The 18,074-nt window shown below is 50.5% G+C and overlaps 1 protein-coding gene across 1 annotated transcript in view; it reads left to right on the forward strand.

Moving 5' to 3' along the window:
- The first annotated feature begins 4,090 nt into the window (after nt 1–4,090).
- The window catches only part of BPI (bactericidal permeability increasing protein), a 29,999-nt gene continuing 16,015 nt past the window's right edge, over nt 4,091–18,074 (forward strand). Inside the window, exons 1-6 of the mRNA XM_037044043.1 lie at nt 4,091–4,351; nt 7,112–7,226; nt 8,480–8,608; nt 10,444–10,605; nt 11,824–11,887; nt 16,876–16,939. Of these exons, the coding sequence (XP_036899938.1) occupies nt 4,222–4,351; nt 7,112–7,226; nt 8,480–8,608; nt 10,444–10,605; nt 11,824–11,887; nt 16,876–16,939 (664 nt within the window). The 5' untranslated portion in view covers nt 4,091–4,221. The remainder of the gene's footprint in view (nt 4,352–7,111; nt 7,227–8,479; nt 8,609–10,443; nt 10,606–11,823; nt 11,888–16,875; nt 16,940–18,074) is intronic.

The raw sequence follows: 18,074 nt of genomic DNA on the forward strand, positions 1-18,074 counted from the left end.
TGACCAACCACTGACACTGGAAGCCAGACACACGGAGGTAGGACAGGGTGGGTGAAGGAGAAAAAGTGCAAGAGAATCTGCACTAAGGAGGAGGCCTAAGGGGGCCTAAGGGGGTCTGGGGCGGGGGGAGAAGCTTATGGGGTCCCAGTAGACCACAGGGTTGACCTGGTGGCCAAACCTGAGTGTCTGGCTCCAAAGAAGGGTTTGGACCTGTGGATGGGGTATGGGGACAAATGAGGAAACTGAGATTCAGCAAGGTGAAGTTCAAACTCACACAACAAGTAAGTGGCAAGCTGGGATCTGCACCCTGGCCTGTAAGTCCCCAGCCCTCCTCCTTAACTGCTGTGCTGTGCAGGGACTGCCTGCTTCTCACAGCCCAGATGCCTGTGGCAGGCTCACCAAGGCCCTGTGAGGCACGAACTCCCCTCTCTCTGCATGTATCCACGCCTAACCCAGGGCCGGAGCGCTGAGACGTCAGTCTTCCTGGGGACTGAAGGACTCTCCAGCCAGCTGGTGCTGAAGGATGCATTACGACTGTCTACTGAACACCTTCTCCGTGCAGATAGCTTCATACCTTTCATCTCATTGAATTCTCAGAACAACCCCCATGACGGGCCTTGGTACCCCACGTTTCAAGAAGGTCAAAGAAGTTGACCAGTGTCACACACAGAGGAGGTCGCCTGGCTGGGACTATAAACATGGGTCTGCAAACCCAATGCACTTGCTTTTGGAAAAACTCAGCATCCTGAAGGCCACAAAGTAGAAAACTAGAACCAGCCCCAGAATTAAATGACTCTCGATCTCCCTCACCTCTAAATTCCTGCTGAGATAATATATTTTCCTTATGATTAAAGCCATGTTGATCTGGAATAGCAGGGGAAAGTTTGAGGGGATGATGGAACTATATTCTTATTGTGGTCCTCATTACACATAGCTAAACATACAGGCATTAAAATTCATAAAACTAAAAGAAACTATAAGGGATAAATATGGCCTAATGTTAAGACTTTATAAACTTGGGTAGTCTGTTTTTACTTTATGTTTGAAGGTAAAACATATGTTTCATTATGTTTGGAGGTAAAACATATGTTCCATTATTTTGGAACAACAATAATGAAAAGACCAAAAAAGAGGAGGAGGAAGAGCGAGGGAAGGAGATGGAGAAGGAGACAGCTGAAGAAGTCTGTTCAGATGCAATGGCTGGAGCTGCTGCAGCCATCTTGCAACCATGAAAGGGCCCAGTGGGAAGGTAGATCTGAGACACGAGGATGACAGAGCAGAGAGATGGAGAGATGGTAAATGCCTGTTAGCTGCTGAATCAACCAGAACCTCAAACAGGCCTTCTCTGAGATAATAAATGTGCTTATTGTGGAAGCCAGTGTGAGTTGGGGATTTCTGTTACCTGGGTTGACGATATGGTCACTCATACCAAGTAACAAGCCAGATCTGAAGCAGTGGGACAACTCCGTGGCCAGTGCAGTGCGGAGGGAAGCCAGAGGGTCACTCCTGGATGCAGCATGGATTCATGGGCATGAGTCACCAGAGAGAAGCTCATAAACTTGCTAGTTGGTCTTACTTAAGATTCTGGTTTTGTGGTGATGCGTGAGTCAGAGTCCCGTGAATTTCATCTTAAGGCTCCTTCCCTGTCTGACACTCTCACCAGCGCAGTAACTGCCTGGGCCTGGGGGACTCAGGCATTTTGTGTAGTTAGAGCTGCTGGTGTTCAAAACTGTGCACAATGATTTTTGTGGAATCTAATTTTCTTATGGGTCATCGATCTCTGTGTTTTGCCTGTTATATAGACCTATCTTCCTTGTCCAGACAAGACATCTGACACTGGAAGCCCAGGAGGGCAGAGCTGGGGTGATGACCCAGAGTGACATGTCCTCCTGTCTCCTGTCACCTGTCACCTGACCCAGCCCGGGGGAAGAAGTCTTCTCTTTGAGAAAGGCGGTTTGGCCTTGATGGGACCATAATCACCCCGTGTCTCCGTTCCCTTGTCTCCGAAATGAAGCAGAATTGCCCCTCCCTCCTGGGTGGTATTCAGGCTGGCAGGTAATATACGTAAAGCGTGGGCACAGAGTAAGCGTCGGCATGCTGTGTGGAGACACGGTTTTCACTCTTAAGCAAGCCAGCGTTCTAGTTGTGGATGGGGGTGTGAAGGGAAGTCCTTTCCGAACCAGGCATGGAGAAGGGAAAAAAACAACTCCGGAGGCCTCACCTCCGCCCGGCTCAGCCGGCTTCATCAGACTCTCATAAAACCAAAGAAGTCGGGAGACAGGACTCCAGGGGGCTGATGGGGACCCAGCAGGAGAGACAATGGCCTCCCCTTCAAAGAAGCCCCCATTCTCTTATCACCATGGAGACCAAGCTGGCTGCCCTGTAGGGTTCCTGCCCACCCAGAGCCTGAGGATGCTACAAAGGGAGGGACAGGGGCCTCCCAGGTGGAGACCCTCCGTGGAAGGCTGGGGGAGGGTGGGGAGGAGAGTGCCTGTGCCCCTCCCCCACCCCCAAGGTGCTGAATTGCTCAGGCCGGTGTGGAACCCGAACAGGTCTGGGGGTCTGAATCCCAGCTCTGCCAGCAGCAGCTAGTCTCGTGACTGTGGGAAAAACACTTCCTCCCTCCAAGCCTCAGGTGCCGCACCTGTCAAAGGAAGGGGTAGAAAGAACGAAAAGGAAACTGTGGAAATGAGCACAGATGACTGTGTCGTGACAGCCAGGGGGAAGGGGGATGAGGGCTGAGCGCAGGTGGGCAACTCAGAGGGGGGAAATGGGGACATCTGTGATAGTGTCCGTAATAAAAATTTTTTAAAAATACACATAAATATTGAAAAAGAAGTTACACTAAAAAATAAAGGAAATCGTGGGAGGAGGAAGCAGCGAACTACGGGGTGGGTGGAAGGATATTTCGTGCTCAGGGGAACGTCCACTACATACTGTTTACTGAAAAAAGGGAACTTCACAAAACCAGTGCGATCCCATCTCTGTTTGTTAAAGGAAGCAAAACACAGATTCTGTTTAGGCTGACCAGAAGAAGGAGGGGGAGGCAAAGAAACCCCCTAAAACACACCTCTGCTTGTTGTCTCCACAATGGGGATTGCACGTAACTTGTATCTTCTTGGTTCTTTCTCAAGTGTTGGCCAGTGAGCACGGATCGCTTTAAAGGTCACAGTGACAGGAATTGCACGTCTGTGTTTCCTGTGCAGGGGCACTGGGCTAAGAAGTGCTCTCCGTGGTTCAAACCCCTTCTGTCTTCACAGCCAGCCAGGAAGGGGGAGTACCCTGATGATTCCCACTTTACAGAAGAGGAAATTGAGGTTCAGAGAGGTTACAGGGCGTGACCAAAGCCAAACCACCCAACCGGCAGAGCAAAGATTTAATCGACAGCTAAGATACTGGATTCCAAAGTTCAAGTGTTTAATTATCACCACTACTGCCTCTCAGGACAAAAACAAAAACCACAAAGGTTCTGCTTTCTTAAATGTTTTCATATGGAAAATATCAAGAAAATCAAAAGTAGACAGACAAATACAACCTTCCAAGACAAAAGTAGTAAGTTGTGGGGAGCTAATGCATAGCGCTGTGACTGCAGCTAAGAACACCATTTTGTGTCCTTGGGATTTGTTACGAGAGCAGGTCTTCCGTGTCCTCACCACACACACCACAAATCATAACTGTGTGAGATGCTGGATGTGTTAGCTTGGTTGTGGTATAATCACTTCACAATGTATACATGTGTCAAATCATTACATTGCATATATATTTTAAATGTATATAATTCTATCATATATGTCAATTATCTCTCAATTGGTCAGGAAAAAATATATAATGAACCCCGATGTACCCACCACCCACAGAGGAGGGTGGGGTGCTTTGGGAGGGGAAATATGCCCAGAGCCAGAGGTTCCCTCTCGACTTACACATTTACACCCACCACATGTGCACACACCCCACATGCACACACACCCCACATGTGCACACATCACATGCACATATACACACACACCCCTCCCAGACTCCATCTCTGGCCGCCTCTGGGGTTGTGGCCCCAACCTCAGTGGGGAACCACAGGCGGCTGTCCTCCCCCTCTCCCGCCCCAACCCCGGTTCCCTCCTCCTTTCTACATTCTAGTATAACTTGCATTTCCCCAGCCAGTTCCTTTATAGGTTCCTGGGTCCCTGCCAAGGCCGCAAGGCTGTGCCAGCTCTGGAGGACGGAGATATGGCGAGAGGCCTGGACTGCATGACGAGGTGGGCAACCCTGGTGGTGCTGGCCGCCCTGGGCACAGCTGTGACAGAGGCCACCAACCCCGGTGTCGTGGTCAGGATCACCCAGAAGGGCCTGGATTACGGTAGGCCTTCCTCTCCTCCTCTCCCAGCCCTGAGGAGCATGTAGTGAGCACCTGCTGTGTGCGTCCCTTTAACGCCAGCACACAGTGTGCTCACAGCTCCGAAGAGTAGGTCCCTCTCCCCATTTTACGTATGGAGAAACTGAAGCAAGGCAAATTACCCTAGAGCAGAACTGGGACTGCGGTGCTGGGCCTGGAGGACTCCAAGTTCAGTTCCTGGGCCCCCGGGGGTCCTCGAGGTACCCTTCCCCCCTCTACCCAAACATCAACCCTGGCTTCTAAGCCCTTTATTTTCTTCCCAGGCTTGCTCTCGGTCCTGTCATTTGCCTCAAGATTACTGCTCAGTCTTCTGCGAGGGCAGAGCTCAGGCAGCGGGGAGCTGAGCAGAGGGCAGGAGGAGCAAAGGGAGGGCCCTTTGTAAATGTTCCCCCAGGGCAGGGGCTTGGTGGCCATACTGTGCACATTACCCATGTGGGTGGCCCACAGGGGGTCCCCCAGGCCCCTCGCCCATCCCCAGGTAGGGCAGGAAGCAGCTCCTGCTGACCCGTTCTAGTCTGTGCCAGGCACTGTGCCAGGAGCTTCACACACACGGTCTCGTTTCATCTTCGTGTCACCCTTCGTGTCTATGGTGGGACATACTGTATCTAGGAACGTTCACAGATGAGCAAATGGAAACTTGGAGAAGGTAGTGGGTAGGCCAGAGGGCCACCTGGCTTTGAGCTCTGGTTTTATCTGAGGTCCCTGCATGTGGCTGCTCAATGCATTACAGAAGAGTAAGGCCAGTCCGCCCCAGAGCAACCAGACCAAGGAGAAGGCAGAGAACCTCATGCCCTGGGGCACCACTATGGCATCCGGACAGGACTCAGGGTGACCTGGTCTGTCGTCCCTGAATTCCTACCCCAGCCCAGGCAGGACACCCCTGAATCCCAAGGGGAAAGTAATATGGCCCTGCTCTGAACACTGCTGGCGTAGCCCCGAAGGCTGGCCAGGATCAGAGGCTTGGGCTCAGCCTTTAAACCCAGAAGTCTTCATAGTCTGTCACAGCAGCCTCAGTTTTCCCCTTCAACTCACACCCCACATGGAAGCCACAGTGGGTTTTCTGAAGGGCAGCAAATCTGCTCATGTTCCTTTCCTTACCTAGACTACCGTATTTTGCCGTGTATAAGGTGCACCCACAATTTTGTCTGCATTATACACAGGATTATTATACCCATGGTATGTAATCATTATGCCCATGTATAATGTGCATCTTTGTTTTTCCCTGAGAAGGTTGGGCAAAAAAGTGTGCCTTATACACAGCACAAGTACACTATTCAGTGGTTCCCCAGGACCCTCAGATCCTCTGACCTCTGTGCATGGCATTTGAGACCCTTCAAGACCTGGCTGCTGCAGACCCCCAGATCCCGGCCAGGCCACATTTTCTTTTCTTCTCCGGGCAGTGTGTGTTATTTACTTTCGAAATCCCAGAGGGCCCATCCCAGGGCACAGGCTCTGGGACCAGAAGGCCTGGATTCAGAGCCTGTTTCCATCGCTCGCCAGCTGTGCGGTCACCTTGCTGAATTTCAGCTTCTCCGTCTGAGAACTGGGGGTGGTAATAGATCTGCTTTCTAGGGGTGTTCAGAATCAGTGACTTAATACATGTACAGAGCAGTGCCTGCACAGTGCCTGGCATAGAATAAGAGCTCGATAAATTATTATTATTAGTAGTAGTAGTAGTAGTAGTATTTCCTAACTGACTCTTGGAAAACACAAAGCCCAGGATCCCTCATTTTACATATTACTCTTTCTCAGATAACGTTTGCCTTTTCATTGGTTCTTTGCTGCTCTCAGTTACATCATAACTGGTAGTAGAATCCTGGACACTGAGGCATTCATTCATTTATTCATCCAGCAAATACTAAGTGTATTCTAGTATAAGTTCTAGTCACTGTGGTAAATGTGAGAAACACATTTACATTAGTAAATAACACAGGCATTGCCACTGACCTTGAGTGGCAGAGAGAGACATTAATCAAAAAGTCGCATGGATAAATGCATAATTACAAATAGGGATGGCAGAGCCCAAGGAGATGCCCAGGGCATCATGAGGGGCCAGCTGAGTCAGAGAAAGTTCCTGCAGGAAGTGATGATGGAGCCGACTAGAAGTTGACCAGGTGATGAAGAGAAGGGTTTCCTAAGCGACAGGAATGGCATATGCAAAGGTCCTGTGGAGACACAGTCCAAAAGCCAGAGAGACCGAGCATCTGTGAGGGCACAGCACAGAGCTAGGCACACAGTAGGTGCACAATGAACACCCATAGGAGGCATGACTGGTTGTTTCGGGCTGGGGGGTAATATTTTAGACCAGGGGATGGCAAACTACAGCCCGCAGGCCAAATCTGGGCCACCACCTGTTTTTGTATGGCCCAAGGACTAAAACTGACTTTTACATTTTTAAATGGTTAAAAAAATGATACCTCACGCCAGGTGAAAATTATACAAATGTGGAATTTCAGTGCTCATCACGTTCCATTGGAGGAATACAACCACACCCACCACTTACATATTGTCTATGGCTGCTTTGCGGCGGTTGTGAGAGACAGCAGGGCCCACAGAGCCCAAAATACTTATTCTCTGGCCCTTTGCAGCAAACCTTAGCTTTAGACCTCCCCAGTCCCACTGTGCCAGCGATGGACAGGGGCGAGGGCCGGGAGGCCACCCTGGCCCGCCAGCCAGGGCTCCCCCACTATGCCTCTGACAGCTGCCCCTGCTCTCTCCCCTCAGCCTGCCAGCAGGGAGTGGCTGTGTTGCAGAAGGAGCTGGAGAAGATGGAGATTCCCCCTTTCTCAGGAAGCTTTAAGATCAAGTACTTGGGGAAAGGTGAATATAGCTTCTACAGGTGAGGCCTGTCAAGCTCCATCCTCAGTGTGCAGGGCTTTGTAGTGTTCCGGGGCCACCAAACCCAGAATCACAGAGCCACCCACTCCTCAGCCTAGAGAGGTTAGGGTCCCAAAGCTGTGTTTCACCGTCCCAAGGAGATGCAAACCCCCAAGTTTCCACCACGAAAACTGTCTTTCAGGCACTCACCATGACCCCCTGAGGGATGTGTCATGAACCCCAAAACTCCGTGCTAGGCCCATATATCAATTAGGATATGGAGCAGGGGGTTCAAGGACAGAAAACCTTATCCAAAATGCCTGAGCAGAAATTACTGGCTCACAGGACTGAGGTGTCCCTGGAGTGGTCTAGCTTCAGGTTCTGCTTCAGGCAGGCTCAAGTGTCATTGGATTCCATTTCTCTCTTGCCACCTCCTGGTGTCACTTCCCTTGGGGAGGTCTAATTCTCAGGTAGGGTGACTCCTCCAAGAGGCAACAGGCCCACCAGCATCACCTCAGCATTGCAAGTCCTATGGAAGGAGAGGGCCTGCTCCTTGCAACTCAAGCAAAACCCCTGGGATTCACTCTGATTGGTTTGTCTTAGGTTATATACATATTCCTGAACCAATCACTGTGGTCAGGGGAGTAGAATATGCTAATCACATTATGCCCAAATCATAAGCTCCACCCCCTAAAGATGGAGGCAAGGTCAACTTTCTTTGGAGCAACATGGAAAAGTTAAATGATAGTTCTGTTAACACAATAACGGAGTGTGGGCCCTGGGCCCAAAACCCACAAATGTTCTGCAGAGAGTTTTATACACCTATTCACTCAAAAAATATTTTTGAACATCTGCTGTGTCTGACCCAGCAGGCTTTGCTACAATAGTGACAAAAAGGCACACTGCACCCCTGTATAGAACTTGTCGTTAGTGGGGTAATGTCTGTTATCTTTACTGATTGTCACATACCATACCAGATAGAGATTTTTGTGTCCATGTTACAAATGAGGAAACTGAAGCTCATGATGAGTAAGTGACCTGCCCAGGGTTACACAATAGTGCATTTAAGAGCAGTATTCAAATGCAGATTTGTCTGACTTCCAAGCCTAGCCACCTGCCCAGTGCCTGGGTCTCCCCAGGCAGCTCTCATAGCGTCTGGGTTGTCCTGGAATGCATGGAGCGCAGGAACTGGGTGGAAAGCCTGCGTCCACAGTAGTTGTTGGGTGGTCCTTGTGTGGGTCCCCTGAAGGCTAACCGAACAGTTTTTCTTCTTAGCATGGTTATCCGTGGAGTTCAGCTTCCCAGTTCCCAGATAAAACTGCTGCCCAATGAGGGCCTTGCTGTCTCCATGACAAATGCCAATATCAAGATCAGTGGAAAATGGAAGGCACGCAAGAATTTCATGTGAGTATCCAAGCCTGGGTTTTTTGAGGATGTGGATGAGCTCTTGGTGATACTTGGAAGGGATGAGAGCCAGTATCCCAGGAATGCTCAGGTTTTGCCTTGCGTACCACCACTTGCACCCACGGGGTTCCTGGCAGAATTTTTCACATAAGCAGATTTGACATAACCCTTGGTTAAGAGCTGAGCACTTGTCCTTGTCTCAGTGCAGGACACTGGCAGAGTTAGTGCATGTGGCTTAGGATGGAAGGCTAAGTGGGACCTTTAATTTATCCCTTTATCAGTTAGCTATTGCTGTGTAACAAACACTCCAACCCAGTATCTTAAAACAAGTCATATATTATCACTTGCACACTGATGTGTTGGCCGGGGATCTCACCTCTAGGTCAGGCTTAGCTGAGGTGGCTCTTCTCCACCTGTATCTTGTCCTCCTCTCTGGACCCGTAAGCTACCCAGAGTGTGTTCTTGGTGATGACAGGGGGACAAAAAGGGCAAAAGGAAACATGAATGTCCCCTTAAAGGCTAGATTCGGAACTGGCCCAGTCACTGCTACTCATATGCCATTGGCCAAAACAAGTCACATGGCCATACCCAAAGTCAAGAGCATGGAAATACACCCCCTCCCCAAGTCATACCTCAGGCAGCCACCTGGGGTATGACTTCCTGGGGCTGTGGCTAGCAGGAGGGACATCACGGAGAACTATCCTAATCATCCCTGTATTTAGGCAATGGTGAGGGTATGGATGCAGGGAGGAGTAAAAAATCAGGGTAAACCATCCAAACTATAACTCTGAATCTATAACCATTCAAACTATAACTCTGAATCTAAATATTGGCCTCTCACCCCAGTGACCCTTTCCACTAGTGGTAGTGGCTGCAGACTGACCAGTCAATTCAGAAACCTCTCCTTTGTGGAGAGACCAGGGGGAAAACAGAGGAGAAGTCACTTTGTGAGGACAAGGGTGTGGCTCTGTCTTCCATCACAAGGAGCCCTGGGCCGTCGGGTCCCTACAACAAGGATCGCTTAGGTCTTCACTTGGGCTCTTTAGTATCTATCGTTTCACTTATCTATCATTTTTGGAAATGTTATTTTTTTAATTTTTAAGATTTTATTTATTTATTTTTATAGAGAGGAGAAGGGAGGGAGAAGGAAAGGGAGTGAAACATCAATATGTGGTTGCCTCTAGCACACCCCCTACCGGGGACCTGGCCTGCAACCCAAGCATGTACTCTAACCGGGAATCAAACCGACGATACTGGTTTGCAGGCCTGCACTCAATCCACTGAGCTACACCAGCCAGGACCTATCATTTTTCTAATCACACAAAAAAATTAACATTACTTCATCACTCTATAAAAGAGCAAACAAACTACATTCATATCCACTGTCTTATCCAAAACCCATTTCATCCCCAAGGAAGGAGTTGTGAACGCCACTTAATGAATGGGGGCATCCCTTAGTTAAAGTCATTGATCCCAAACCCTCAGCTTTTTAGTGACAAGACTGGTGTCTCACTGCTGGTACAGGATCTGGATGAGAAAACTGGAGCTCAGAGAGGCCAAGAAACACTCCCAAAGCCACACAGCATGGGAAGAGGCTGAGGCATTGGATAAGGGCAGGGTGCTGCCAGGCAGACATGGGTTGAAACTTCAGCTTGAAATCTGGACCTTTCCACTCGGCTGCTGTGTGACCTTGGGCAATCTGTCTCCCTCTCTGAACTCCATCTCCTCCCCTAGACTGGAGAGAATAGCAACACCTACCTTCTAACATTGGCGAGAAGTTCAAACGGCAGTGGGGTGCTGCTTGTTCCAAGTCTCTTCTCTTTGTCTCCCTTCAGCAAAGTCAGAGGCAACTTCGACCTGAGTGTGGAAGGCATCTCCATTTCGGCGGGTCTGAAACTGAGCTGTGACCCCGCCTCAGGCCACTCCACTGCCACCTGCGCCAGCTGTAGCAGCAACATTGCCAGTGTCCACGTGCACATCTCAGGCAGCCACCTGGGGTATGACTTCCTGGGGCTGTGGATCATGGAGCACTGTCCTAATCATCCCTGTATTTAGAAGGCATGTCCCAGGTGTCACCTCCCTGCCAGGCCTTGTTAGAGGCCTCAGGTGTAGGGGAAAGAAAGGACAAGGGTCCTTGATGGAGCAGAGCCTGTTCCTGCCTCTAGAGGGCGGGTCACTTGTTCATTCAACGTGCGTTCAGCAGACTTTACTGAGCTCTTACTATTGCCCCAGGCTCTGGGTTAAACACTACATATACACTGAGTTATACAATTCTTACCACAAAACCATAGACATTCCTCCAGCCAGCCAGCTAGTCAACAAAATCTACTAAGAATCCTATGCACCAGGCTTGTGCAGCACGCTCAAGAAATGGACCAATTGGTCAAGGTCAATTTAGCTTATGCTGTGCCTGACACTGTGTTCAGCACGTGCGTCACCTTGTCCAACCCACACAGTGACTCTGAGGTTAGTTTGCTAGTACCCATTTTCTGGGGAGACAACCCGGGCACAGAAAGGGTAGGAAATGACCTGAGTTTTCATCCCTAGTAATTAATGAGAAGGGATTCAGCCCCAAGACTCTCTGGCCCCAGATTCTTGGCCTCACAGTCCCTGTTGTCTCGAAGCTTTCTGTCCAGTGGGGAAGACAAACATTAACCAAATCGTCACATTAATGAGTAGCCCACAAAGAATTTTAAAAGGCTATAAGAACTAAAAAAAGAAGTACAGAATGAGGCAAACACATAGAACAAGAGGATCTGACCTAGTCTGGGGGTTGGCCAGTTCTTCCTTGAAGAAATGATGTTTGAGTTGAGATGAAAAGAATAAGTAGGAGTTAATTAGGTTGTTGTGGGGGACAGGGAGTGTTTTAAGCAGCAGGAACAGCACGTGCAGAGGCCCTGGGGTGGGAGGAAGCACAGGGCACCAGAGGATGTGGCAGGGCAGTGAGGCTGGAGAGCAGAGAGGCAGGGAGTGGCAAGAAATGAGGCTGAAACAGGGCAGGGGCCCAGCTGTGCCCCTGTTGGAGAAATAAACAGGTCACTGCGTACGGGGGGAGAGCGTCTAATGGGGTGTGTGCAGTTGCATCTCAGGGATGAGGGTGGGTGTCTAGGCCAATTGCGAGGAGGGAGGGGGGCTTCCCAGATGAGGCAACCTTCCTAGGGCAGACCAGGAATGCCTGGGAAGCTTCATGCACTTCCCCATATGTCCATCTCTAGGTGGCTGATCCAACTCTTCCAGAAAAAAATTGAGTCTTCACTCCGAAGCACCCTGAACAGCAAGGTAGGTGGGGCTCAGTCTTACCCATCAGCGTTCTCACACATAAGAGCAGGAGGGGTGCTCCGTGTCCACATACCTCATGCATCACTGGTCACTTCTATGGTCACCCAGACTGCCCAGCAGTCCTTCCAGCACTCTGAAACCACACCCCCAGCTCCGAAAATCAGGCATGTCTGTTTTCCTGAGGGGTCCAGTGAGAGACTAAGAACGAGACCCATCACACACCCACAGCAAATGGCCATGTCAGCTTGGATCACCTCCGCTCTCCCCCCTCCCCATTTGTCCCTGCAGAGAAACTGCCAGCCTCTCCCCATAGTCCTCTGGACTCCTCCCCATCCCTGCCCCACCCAACCCCCCTTCGTGGTGCTCCCCACCCAGAAAATGTGCAGCTGTTGTTGTGGCCAGACTGTTCCCTGAGACTGGAGCTCGCATGAATGACAGGCACTGGCCAGGCCTCCAACTGCCTTCATGCTAACCCCTGCCCCCCGGCAGCCTCTTCAGCAGAGAAAAGGGGCCATTCATTGGCCTGGTTTTCCATGAATAAATCCTCAGCTTCCAGGAATCCCCAGAGCCTGTCTCGCAAGCCAAGTAAGCGTGGGCTTTCTCCAGAGGGCCCTGGGGAGTCATTGGAGGATTTAGGCAAGGGGTTGACCCAGCCAGATCTGTGCTTTAGAGCAATCTGTCTGACTGCTGTGAGAATGGATGGATAGGCCAAGATGGGGGGTGGGAGTTTCGGGGAGACTGAGGAGGTTGGGCAGTCTTCCTGAGAGGCGATGTTAGTTTCTCCGTCAAGGGCACTGATAATATGGGTAGGGAGAAATCAACCAAATGAGATCATTTATTTGAAGACACTGTCAAAAGTTGTTTGTTTTAAATCAATGCATAGCTGTCAAAATGTATAATACATGGATTATACAATGGCTTTTAGAGTCAGGATTTCTGAATTTTAATTCTGACTCTAGGGTGGAACTAGGTATATAAACTTGAGCAAATGACTTGTCCTTCCTGAATCTCAGTCTCACCATCTGTGAAATGGGGACCTAATACCTTTATCAGTAAGCTGTTGTAAGGATTGCTGAGATAATGTAGGCAGTGTGCCTACCCACCAGCCTGGGACACCCATAGTTCCACTGTCTTTGTAACTAAGTAATAGTATGAGGGGAGTGTTTGCATATATTTAACACTTGGAATTATTAAAACAGATTATTTTCTTGGTAACACCTTAAGAGTAACCCCTTGGTAGCAGCCAAGCTAAAAAGCAATAACACTGCTGCTGGTGGTGAAGATGGTGATGGTGAAGGTGATAGTGGTGAAGATGATGGTGCTGAAGGTCGTGGTGGTGAAGATGGTGGTGGTGAAGATGGTGATGGTGAAGATGACGGTGGTGAAGATGACGGTGGTAAAGATGGTGGTGGTGAAGATGGTGATGGTGAAGATGATGGTGGTGAAGATGGTCGTGGTGAAAATGGTGATGGTGAAGATGGTGGTGGTGAAGATGGTGATGGTGAAGATGACAATGGTGAAGATGGTGATGGTGAAGATGGTGGTGGTGAAGATGGTGATGGTGAAAATGGTGATGGTGAAAATGGTGATGGTGAAGATGACGGTGGTGAAGATGACGGTGGTAAAGATGGTGGTGGTGAAGATAGTGGTGGTGAAAATGGTGATAGTGAAGATGACGGTGGTGAAGATGGTGATGGTGAAAATGGTGATGGTGAAGATGACGGTGGTGAAGATGATGGTGGTGAAGATGGTGGTGAAGATGGTGGTGGTGGTGAAGATAGTGGTGGTGAAAATGGTGATAGTGAAGATGACGGTGGTGAAGATGGTGGTGGTGAAGATGGTGGTGAAGATGGTGGTGATGGTGAAGATGGTGGTGGTGAAGATGGTGATGGTGAAGATGGTGGTGGTGAAGGTGGTGATGGTGAAGATGGTGGTGGTGAAGATGACGGTGGTGAAGATGACGGTGGTGAAGATGACAATAGTGAAGATGATGGTGGTGAAGATGATGACGGTGATGACAGAATGCTTACAATGAGCTTAGAACTATGTTAAGAACTCTTTACAAGGATTCTAGCATTTGATGTACACAAAATCCTTATAAGGGAGGTATGTCAGATTATCCCCATTTTAGAGATGAGTAAACTGAGACACACGGACAGAAATGCATAGTGCTGGAATGCAAATCCAGGCCACTACACCTCAAAGGCAAAGCTTTTCATCGTAACAAGGCATTGATTAGAGTACTGGCCTGAATGGATGAATGAATGGATGGATGAAAGAATAAATGAGGTGACGAGGTGTCCATGATGCTAGGAAGGCTGGACATGGGGAACAGTGAGCTGGGGATGGGACACCCAGGGAATCCATAGTGAAGGGTGGTGTCAGAGGGAAGAAAAAGTCTATGTGAAGTTGGGGGGTAGGGTGGGGTGGAGCCTGGGCAGAGCGGGGCTGCAGCAGGAAGCCAGCTGCAGGCTATGATGGGATCTGCTGTGGTCTGGGGCCATCTGGAGGCACAGGGATGAGTGGCATTGGAAATCGTGGCCAGTGGACTGGCAGCCCAGGTGTCCAGCTGGTCCCAGTTGCCAGAGGTGCTGTCCCTCCCAGCCCTGGGCCACTTGGAGAAGAGACAGTGGTTCCTCAGATTCTAAGTTCTCTTGGAACATGGGGAGTCTTAGGTGACAGAAACACACTTCAGGGAACCAGATTTTCTCCCTCCTTTATTCCTTTCCTTTTCTTTCCCTTTTCTGCTCCCCCATCCCCCAGATAAAGCAATCTGATTGAGAAGTGTGAAGATGCCCTCTGGGCAGACCAGTTACTATTACAGTTACAGGTTATACAATTACTATTTCTCTGGTTGCTCTGGGTGGGGGGACTGCCCTGAGGAGAAGTAAGACCCTGAGTTGGCCTTGGGGGCCTGTGGTCTGGAGGGACCTGGGCCCTCAAGCCTGAGCTCAGGGTAGAAGTCTGGTCCACACACCAAGGTCTGAGTGTTGACCATATGTTGGCAGCATGGAGGGAGTGACTTTGCTTGGGTCATCTGCCCCAGGCAGGTGCTGAGACAAAGATTCAGATGCAAGAAGCTTACTGGGAGGGGATCCCAGGCATCAGGGCCAGGGGGTGGAAGGGAGCTGGGACATTCTGAGTGGGCTAGTGCTGGGGACACCGGGGCTCAGTCCTGCGGGTGACTCTCAGAGGAACCGTGGGGCACGCACCGCAGAACTGCCCTGAAGTGGTGAGGAAGCTGGGCATTTATCTACCAGCCCTCGGCACTCTTTGGTTGGGCTATTTCACGCACTGTCACTCCTTGGCACTCTGGAGCGAGGGCCGGAGGAGAGAAAGTGCTCAGGCAGAGAGAGCTGCCCAGTGTGGGCAGCTGTTCACACCAGGTGCAGGTGGCCTCCGGGCGGAGCACAGCAGGGCCGTCCATGGACGTGCAGGGCACGGCTCTGGAAGTGAGTGGAAGGAGCAGTGAGCCCCAAGGAGCTCTGATACACAGGAGGGAAGAGGAGCTCATGAGGAGCTCAGGAGGGTGTCTGGGGAAGAGGGAATGAAAGGACAGGCAGCGAGCGGTCCGTGCTGGGACGGCAGAAGGAGCATTTCTGGGAGACAGTGGTCCACCTGCCAGGGGCGGCCCCGTGTCAAGAAAGGCGAGGACCAGGGAGACTCAGTTGGATGAATGAGGCGACAGTCTCCCTGCAGACTCGGGCGAGACCCGATGTGAAGGCAGGGACTTATCTGACCACCCCTCTCCCAGCCCCAGTGCCTTCAAGTTAGGGAAGGCTGCGGTTCAAATCCTGCTTTCCAGCTCCGTGTGGCTTCAAATAGCCCCAAATATAGTGTCCTAAAGCAACTCCCACTTCCTAGGGCTCATGCTGTCTGCGAGTCAGGGAATCGACAGGTTCAGTGGGCAGTTTAGTACATCTCTCCCTGCGGTCTGGGTCTCAGCTGGGCCTTCATGTCTGGCTTGGGACTCTTGCCCTGAGCAACCACCTGTGGCCTCTCCATGGAGCTGGACAGCATGTCCCTGGGTCTCCAGAGGAAGCAACCAGGGAGGAAGTGTTTCAAAAGTGGAAGCTGCACAGCCTTTTGTGACCTGGTTTCTGAAGTTATACAATGTCATTTCTGCTGTGTTCTGTTGGTTAAAAAGTGAGTCACTGCGCCCACCCAGATTCGAAGGGAGAGTTCCCAGAATCCACTTCTCGCTGGGGCTCTGCCAAGGCCGCACGCCCGAAGGACCAGTGGAGTGGGAAGTATAACCTGCCACGATCTGTTTCACAGATGAAAACACAGAGGTCTAGAGAAATGAGGGACGTCCTCAGTGGCAAAGTCAGCACGTGGGCCACAACTTCTCAGACTTGGGCTCGTTTCCTGTGAGTCAGGGCAAGGGCAGGGACGGCTTCTCTGGTCGCACTCAGCAAAGGTGAGGGTCCCCCCACCCAGAACTGAGCAGAGGGCCTGCGCCCTGCTTTCAGAAGTACAGACAGGAGAAGCTGATCGCTGACCGCCTCTTGTTTATTTTTCTCTCCCTCATTCCACAAAGGATCTGAGACAGCAAACACAAACGGATGAACACAAAAAAAGTCCCACATTAAAAAAATGGAAAACAGCTGGGAGTAAAAAGCTGTTGTTCAACTATACTTGAACAACAATTAAAATACAATTAAAAAAATAAAATAAATGCAGATGATACCCAGGTATCTCTGGGTATTCTTTAAAAAAACAAGGAAAATGTAAATACCCATTAGAAAAGTTCCACACCAGAGTAGAAAATGCAGATATGCAGGTCATCCAGTCATATACAGTTACTATTTCCAAGCTATGTGCTGAGCCCCGAGCTTCCTGGTGGCAAAAGAGAAAAGGGAAACTTGACTAGTTACATGATTTTCAAGGAAATATTCCAGGAAAGCAAAACACATCCAGATCATTATTCCCAAAGAACATGTTACACTGTGGATGTTCTCACTGATCACCTCTTTTGTCCTCCCCAGATCTGCCAGGTAGTGACCAGTTCTGTGTCCTCCAAGCTGGAAACTTTTCTCCAGTCAATGCCAGGTGAGTGCTAGGTGGGGTCAAGGAGACTGGGATAGAGGGGGCAGAGGGGCGGGAAGGCAAGGAGAAGTGGGGCGGAGCCAGCAGGTTCTCCAGACTGGCCTGAGCCTGGGTGGGAATGGGTAGAACAGATTGTTTTCAAACGGCAGTTGGATCCGTGCTGGGTCAGGTCCCTGTGGCAGGTCCGGAAGTGAGATGGAAAAGCAGCCCACGGCCTCTCATTCTCCTCCCCCTGCAGGGCCCTAGCAACAAAGTACCCAGAGCGGTCTGAGGCCAGACATGAGTATCTGGCTTGAGACCTGAGGCTGATCACCCTGGCTCTGTGGGCCTCAGTTTTCATATCTTTAAAATGGAAACAATTCCCTTTATCCCCAAATGTTTGGTAAACTGTGAAAAGCCACAGTAGCTGGGGGCGGACCTGCTCCCTGACTGAATGCTTAGTATGTGCCTTGCATCCAGCAGAACTGTCTCTTCCTGTCCACGCCCCACTGAGTTTGTCTGCTCTCCCAGTTTTACCACGGGGTAATGGAGACTCAGAAAGGACCCATGACAGTTGCCCAAGGTCGTAACCCAGAGAGAAGCAGAAGCAGGATCCAAATGCAGGTTTTCTGACTCCAAAGCCTGTGCCCCAAACTGCTGCTGGCCTCCCTCCATGGGAAGCCTGGCATGGCGGGCACACGGTTCATGCCGTTGATGATGCATTACCTTCCTCCGGGCACCCCCAGCCCCTGCAGGGGCAGAGCCAGTCCTGCAGATGTTCAGTGCAGTCGAGAGTCCAAGGTTTGGCCTCACCAGGCAGGAGGAATAGGCTGGTTTCAGTCTCAGCTCTGTCACACGCCAGCTGTGCCGTCTTGGACAAGTTGTCATTTCTGGGCTTCTGACATGGGAAGGAAGGGCTAAAGGAGGGACCGATTTTTACTGCATTGTCATTGATTACTGCGGGGAAACAGAGAAAGTGTTCAGAGCCGAGCCAGCCCGGGCTCAGCCTGGGTATTAGCACTGCTAGTATCCGTGCCTTCTGGCTTTGAGCCCGGCCGTGTGTAGGGCATCGGCACCTTCGCATTCAACCCTCCGGCACTGTGAGCCACCGCTATCGCCTTGTTCTACAAAAGACAGAAAAGTGACTTGGAGAAGCAAA

This window comes from Sturnira hondurensis, unplaced genomic scaffold (genome assembly GCF_014824575.4).
Source record: "Sturnira hondurensis isolate 20B ecotype Veracruz unplaced genomic scaffold, ASM1482457v3 Scaffold0004136, whole genome shotgun sequence".
NCBI lineage: Eukaryota > Metazoa > Chordata > Mammalia > Chiroptera > Phyllostomidae > Sturnira > Sturnira hondurensis.